The sequence below is a fragment of the Papaver somniferum genome, chromosome 6, assembly GCF_003573695.1.
Source record: "Papaver somniferum cultivar HN1 chromosome 6, ASM357369v1, whole genome shotgun sequence".
In the NCBI taxonomy this organism is placed as follows: Eukaryota; Viridiplantae; Streptophyta; class Magnoliopsida; order Ranunculales; family Papaveraceae; genus Papaver; species Papaver somniferum.
Window position 1 is genome coordinate 90399022 of NC_039363.1, and position 6811 is coordinate 90405832.

The 6811-nt window shown below is 38.4% G+C and overlaps 1 protein-coding gene and 1 pseudogene across 1 annotated transcript; one reads left to right on the forward strand and one right to left on the reverse strand.

Moving 5' to 3' along the window:
- The first annotated feature begins 399 nt into the window (after window positions 1–399).
- Window positions 400–3721, forward strand: LOC113288366 (annotated as a pseudogene).
- Window positions 3641–6082, reverse strand: LOC113288367 (bidirectional sugar transporter SWEET1-like). Its single transcript, XM_026537386.1, has 6 exons — window positions 5921–6082; window positions 5784–5820; window positions 5594–5689; window positions 4447–4729; window positions 4148–4267; window positions 3641–4051 (listed from the first exon to the last, which is right to left on the reverse strand). The coding sequence occupies exons 1-6, from the start codon at window positions 5955–5957 to the stop codon at window positions 3854–3856; spliced, it is 771 nt and encodes a 256-aa protein (XP_026393171.1). The 5' UTR covers window positions 5958–6082; the 3' UTR covers window positions 3641–3853.
- Window positions 6083–6811: the final 729 nt, after the last annotated feature.

Here is a 6811-nt window from a genome sequence, read left to right on the forward strand (position 1 = left end):
TTTGAGATTGGGTATTTATAGAGGGGGGAAATTATAGCCGTTGGATGAGGAACGGATGAGCGACGATCAAACCAACAAGCGACAACACGACTATCGTTGACGCTGGAATGACCAACGATCGATGTTTTGACCATATAGCGATGGACACTCTATCGCTCGTTAGAAACTCTATCGTGTTACGCCTAAGTGGTATTTCTGACACATAAGCAGATGTGTTTGGCAGTTTGACCTACCCATAATAGGTGCTGAAATGGCAAAATCAGCTGCCTGGTATACGCATAGGAATAGGCCTTATTACAATTTTGACTTACCCAGGAAAAAAAAAAGTTTTATTTCCTCCGGTAATTAAAATGTAATGTAACTGGCGTTACAGCAGCCGGTACAAGTTCAGCCATTGCGTCAGAAAATGACTTCTGTAACCAATTCTATATGGAATTTGCAATCCAAAAGGTATAAATGCGGCCCGCCAAATGTAAAACTATGAATTTGAATTTAGTTTGTAATGCCAGATCCTCCTCGTCTATTCTTGTAGTTCTTCGGTTACTACCATCCATTAGAAGATACATTCCTTCCACTCAACAAAAGTTCTCGTCTTCCCAGCATCATAGCAGCATCTATCAATGGAATTCCATTCTCAAATCTCAATCTCCTCCTCCTCTCACTGTATTCAAACAAATTTTGCAGTTGAGCGTCAAGCCAAACGACCTCACCTTCTCTTTACTTCTCACCAACACTTGTTCGTCGTATTCTGAAGCACAACAGATTCATACCCACCTTTTCAAATGTGGGTTTCATCGATTTGTTGTGGTGGGTACAGCTTTGCTTAACTTGTATGCAAGATATGGGTTTGTTTCCTTAGCTGATCAAGTGTTTGAAGATATGCCTAACAGAGATGTGGTTTCGTGGAATGCTTTAATATGTGGATATTCATATAATGGGTATGATTATGCTTTGGAATTATTTTGTGAAATGTTAAAACAAGGTTTTGAACCTTGTCGGGTGACGTTAGTTACTGTTATACCGTCATGTGCACGATACTATTCTGTCGGAAATCTATTCATGGTTTAGGAGTTAAGGTTAGTCTTGATGTTGATTCCAGGGTTCAGAATTCGCTCACCGACATGTACGGGAAGTGCAATGATTTAGTTTCTGCAAGATTTTTGTTTGAGAAGATGTCTGAAAAATGTATAGTCTCCTGGAATACCATGATCAGTGTATACGGTCAACATGCTTACTTCGACGAAGCAATGCTTGTATTTAAGCAAATGCTCAAGGAAAGCATTAGCGCCAATTCAGTTACAATTGTGAGTCTACTATCAGCTAATAATTCTCCAGTGGAGTCTACTCATTCTTATGTCATTAAAACTGGTCTTGATATGGATGCATCTGTAATTACTTCCCTAATTTGTATGTATTCTAGGTGTGGGAAAACAGAATTGGCAGGATTGCTTTATATGTTGATGCCTCGGAAAAACTTGGTTTCACTAACACCAATCATCTCTAGTTATGCAGAGAAAGGAGATGTGGCTTCTGCGGTTAAGTGCTTTAATGAAATACGATTAGTAGATTTGAAACCGGATGCAGTGGTTATGGTCAGCGTACTTCATGGCTTTGAGAGTCCTAGTTGTGTTGGCCCTGCAATCACTTTTCATGGGTATGGTATTAAAAGTGGATTGACTTCTGATACTTTGGTGGTTAATGGGCTCATTAGTATGTACACGAAGCTCAACAACATAGAAGCTGCTTTCTCTTTGTTTCGAGATTTGCAAGAAAGGACATTGATAAGTTGGAATTCAATGATTTCTAGTTGTGTGCAACTTGGAAGGTGGAATAATGCCATGAAACTGTTTTGCCAGATGAAGATTGATGGATACAACCCGGACCCAACTACTATTGTAAGCTTACTCTCAGGATGTTTGCAGATTGGGTGTTGCACACTGGAAGAGGAATCCATAGCTACATTCTTAGACACCATTTGGAAATGGAAGATTTTGTTCTTACTGCTCTTATAGACATGCATGCAAAATGTGGAAGCATCGGATATGCAGAAAAGTTGTTTTGGTGTGTCAAAAAGCCATGTTTGGCAACCTGGAATGTGATGATCATGGGATATGGTACGTCTGGTTTTGAGTTTGAAGCTCTCCATCTCTACTCAGAGATGGTAAAACAAGGCCAAGAACCTGATGAGATCACTTTCTTAGGAGTCTTATCTTCTTGTAGCCATGGATGTCTCATTCAAGAAGGGAGAAGATACTTCCGGATCATGAGGGAGGAATTTGGTATAATTCCAGGAGCGCAACATTGTGCATCCATGGTTGATCTCCTCAGCCGATCAGGTTTTCTGGATGAAGCTGTGACGTTTATCAAAAACATGGAAGTTGAACCTGATTCTGTTGTCTGGTTAGCGCTTCTCAGTGGTTGCTGTACCTACCGCGACGTTAAGCCTGCGGAATGCGTCGCGAAACAGATTTTGTTTTTGGGCCATCATAACTGTGGTGGGTTCTACGTTTTGATGTCAAATCTTTATGCATCCACAGACAGATGGAATGACGTAGCCAGGATGAGAAAAATGATAAAAGATAATGGAGAGGATGGTTTTTCAGGAACTAGCTTAATTGAATCAGATGTCTTTAAACTCTCTCAAGAATATGTCTCTCAACTTAACAGTGAGTAATAATGAACTTCAGAATTTTGATCAAAGAAATACACCCTACCCTCTGATCTATCTCTTCAAATGCGAAAATGGAGTTCAGCTTCATATGTTTTCTCGAGACAACGTGCATGGGCAAGGAAAATTATTATCCATCAACTAAGCAAGCATCTCAACTTAATTTTTAAATTATGCAACTAAGGTATGTGGTTTCCTGGGTTGCTTTGTTAACTGGATACCATTGCAGTAACTTAGAGAGGGAGGCCATGATCCTGTTTCAACATATGAAGTTGGAGGATCAGATTGTTTTGTGACTGTGCTGATTATATGATCTCCGTGGAAGGACCAATCGCGAGGTAGTCTATTCACCATCGATACGTTAGAGGCGTCACTTACTATATATGAATTCTAGATCCGAGAACAGTTAATTTTGTTGCTTACTTTTTGAAAAGACAGATAAGAGTAATGATACTGTTTGGAATGCTATAATATCTGTATATGATTAAGCCAAACTGCCAACATTGCAGTTACCACATTTTCCTGAAATGCTTCGAGTGGGCATGCAACCAGCTCATGGTACAGTGAAATTATTCTCAGCATATGCTCAACTAAAGAGCATGGAGCTCAATGATGCAAGGATTTTGAGAATGATCTGCCTGTCAGTTATACTCCCATAGACTTGTATGCCAGAACATCTATGCAAGTTTGAGAACTCAAATAGGGTATTGGCTGTGGGGTCTGGAACATCATGAAAGAGCAGTTTGGTCAATCTGAATAAGGGGTTCACTTATTTTACTGAGGAGCTCTTTGTATGCTGCATAAGTTTCTTTCACGAGCAAATGTTTGGTGGTGACAGTGCGTGGCAGCCTGGTCTGAATGACAGATTTTGTTGTACTGACAGATTTTGTACTTGGAAATGGGGAGAATGGCAAGGATACTCTTTGAGAGGTACATTTGCTCTTAGCATATGTTGCATTTATTTGCGTTTTTCTCGAGATTCTTCTTGTTTACAAATTACACAACTAACAGCAGCAGACAGTTCGGAAAAAAAAAAAGTACTGATTCAGATCATAGAAGACATTAAGAAGTCCAGGACCTCAGGTGACTCTATTTGCAGCCACATTATAGTAGAAATAGTTCATGTTTTTAAAACTGTATACATCAAAGTAAGATCTACCCACAGATAAACTACAATCAGAAATCTTAAACTTGACCATCTTGTTCAATGGGATAAGTGGAATTCGTTTGCTTGCCTTGTTGGAACTTCTCAAACTCTATACCATTCGAATTATCTTTGGTGTCAGATGATTTGGGTTCACTCTTATCACCTTTGTTCTTTCTGTAGATAGCATATAGGATCAACTGCAGTGCCCCTAGGCCACACCCAAAGCCATTTGGAACCTGTTAAATTACATCAATTAGTAAATATACATATGTTTGTAATATCTAACCACGTACTTAACATTTGAGGACAACATAGGCAGTATTTGTACTTACTGCTACAAAAGGGTCACGGCCAAGAAGACCGTAGATGAACCAAGATGTTCCGCAGAGAAACACAAACAATGACAGGAAAAATGGCATGAATTCCACACTCTTTGTTTTGATCACCAGTCTCTGATATAACACAATTCACATGGAAAATTCTCAGTATTGGAGCAGGATTGGAATAGAGCAATAAATTTGGACACTCTGGAACAGTTTAGTTATGTAATGGCTCTATTTCAGACAAGGGGTAACCAAAAAGAGGAACTTTTTTAGTATAGAAAGTTGCATAACTGTAAATCCTGACTTACCACAATAGATAGGGGTGAGGCATACATGCAAATGGAGAAGATGGTAGCAGCAAAGCCGCAAAAGAGTTTCCTTGAGTTACCATGAAGAGCAAATAAAGAAACGAGCACCACAATTGCGAAAACTGTGAGAATTAATGTGAAAAGTGCCAGCATTTTCACTCTCACTTTCTGAGGCTTAGCATATATTATGAACAGGATCACGTAGATCGACTCAATGGCCGCACCAGTTCCGTTGATTGTTGATACCAGTAGATTATGTGGTGATACAAAAGGAAGTCCATACCTAATCATCATCAAAAGAAAAATGGGAGGGAAAAAATATTTAGTACTGGTCATTTGCTAGAAGACAGTTAAGCCAAATTTTAGTACCTTGTGATAAAACAATTGAAATAAGAAGAGATTTTTTTGACTGAGATAGGAACTGCAATCAACCAGAACAGTACTGACTTTATTAAGCATTTAGAATTTCATTGAAGCACCAGAGATAATGAGAGCCACAAAACGTGAGAGCCCGGCAAGCATTTTTCACTTGCGAGTGAAAAACAACCTCCCCAATTTATGAATAGAAAGCCATTCTCTAACTTTCTTCATGTCAACTTGTTATTACACTAAATTAGACTAACCTGTGGGGCCTAATTGGATGCAACAACCCAGTTCTGTTTGAGATGAATTAACTACCAATTGAATTCTGTCTGAACTTCATCTTTAACATCCAAATATCCGATAACTTTACCGTCTTATTAGACATATTTGTATACCACTAGTTACATTTCTGGTAATACTTAAAGTTCGTGGGATTGGCATCAGTTTCATGTTAATAGATAAGGCTCGGTTAAACATTTCCTTAATTGGTTACTCAAATTTATGTAAAAAAAATCATTTACTGAGGAAATTAGCATACTTTTGAGTAACACACACTACAACTGTGCATTCACGGATGGATAAATTATCCCGTCCGTGAATGAACAGAAAAATCTTTCAGTTTATGAGTACTGTAAATTTTTGGGACTAAGAAATTTTCTTGAATTCTACCTTTGAATTCTTTATTAACAGAAGAAATATGAAGATAAACTTTTGAAAGGCGCAGCCTGAAGCTCGACCTTAACTACTAACAAAAACTCTTAAAAAAGATATGTACAGGAATTACCAAGCAGAGAGAAGGCAGTTGAGCAAAGTCATAATATAAGGAATGCCGGAGAACTGTTCCGTTGATTTGCTCTTTATAATTCTCTTAAACGTTATTCTGCAACAAAAATCAAATCATATATAGTTATAACTCTTTCATCTCATGGTGTCAAATATTAGAATTTTTCTCATATGTATGTACAAGTACTTACAAGGGAGCCAGGAAAAGGAAAAGAGCAGTAAGATTTCCTGGTTTTGCATCCAAACAAGAATTACATATTAGTGTCATGAGGAGGAGGAGAAGAAGAAGTTGAAATATGAAAAATGGAACAAGTCAAGCAAAACCTACCAAAGATCCCAAACAAGAAATGTATAAGATCATCCATTTTTCTTGAACCCAAGAAGCAGCTACAGAGAAAGAGAGATGTAAGAGAAGAAAGAGAGATGAAAATTTGTTTCGAAGTGTTAGTTCGTCTTCATGGAAAAGGTGTTGAGGGTTTTATATAGGAGATTGAAATGCAAAGAAGCTGATTAATAGAACTAGATGCAGCATTTAATTTATTACGTTCTTATCTTAAAAACCATCCTCTATAGTAATAAGTTTTTATTTTTTAACTGATTCGGTAGAAATTAGGATGGCGACGAACCTTTTATTCAGGATGGATGATATGAACGTCAACTCCCATACAATCATATAAACATCGGTTAACCACTCCGGTCGTGCATATCAACATCCATACAGATTTCAGTTAACAGATGTCTTATCGAGAGAGGCTAATGTATGGATCCAAGCACGTGTTATGAAATGGTTGGATCCGCAATTCGGCACCCACCGATACGATGCCGATACCGGTACCGGTACAACCCAGAGGTCCAACAGTACAGATGGTGTGAAGCCTTGGAACAACACCTCATGCTTCTTTCATTTCTAGTTTATCTGCTCCCTGTCTATACTGTAAGCTGTAAACTGCATTAAATTCTCACTGATTCGTGTAGACCGCAAACTGCAACGTCCACTAAACGACATTGAAACTGATGAAGCAATCCTCCAAATTAAGGTTTCCCAATTAAGAACACAAACTAAGCGGTGGCGCATAGTGGTACCACCCGGCCGGAATACCTCCTACAGGATATGGGCGAGCTTCAACCCCAAGTTCCAGATGTTACCCAAACAATTTTACCGCTCAACATATTTATTTTTTTACTTTACGGATTAGACAACTGCAAATATGATGTATCA

Excerpts from the sequence above, each read along its gene's own strand:
- LOC113288367 (XM_026537386.1), bottom strand. The coding sequence starts at position 5,957 with ATGGATGATCTTATACATTTCTTGTTTGGGATCTTTG. Across the intron at positions 4,268-4,446 it reads CCTCACCCCTATCTATTGTG|AGACTGGTGATCAAAACAAA; the intron begins GTAAGTCAGGAT and ends GTGTTATATCAG. Across the intron at positions 4,052-4,147 it reads GCCGTGACCCTTTTGTAGCA|GTTCCAAATGGCTTTGGGTG; the intron begins GTAAGTACAAAT and ends GTAATTTAACAG.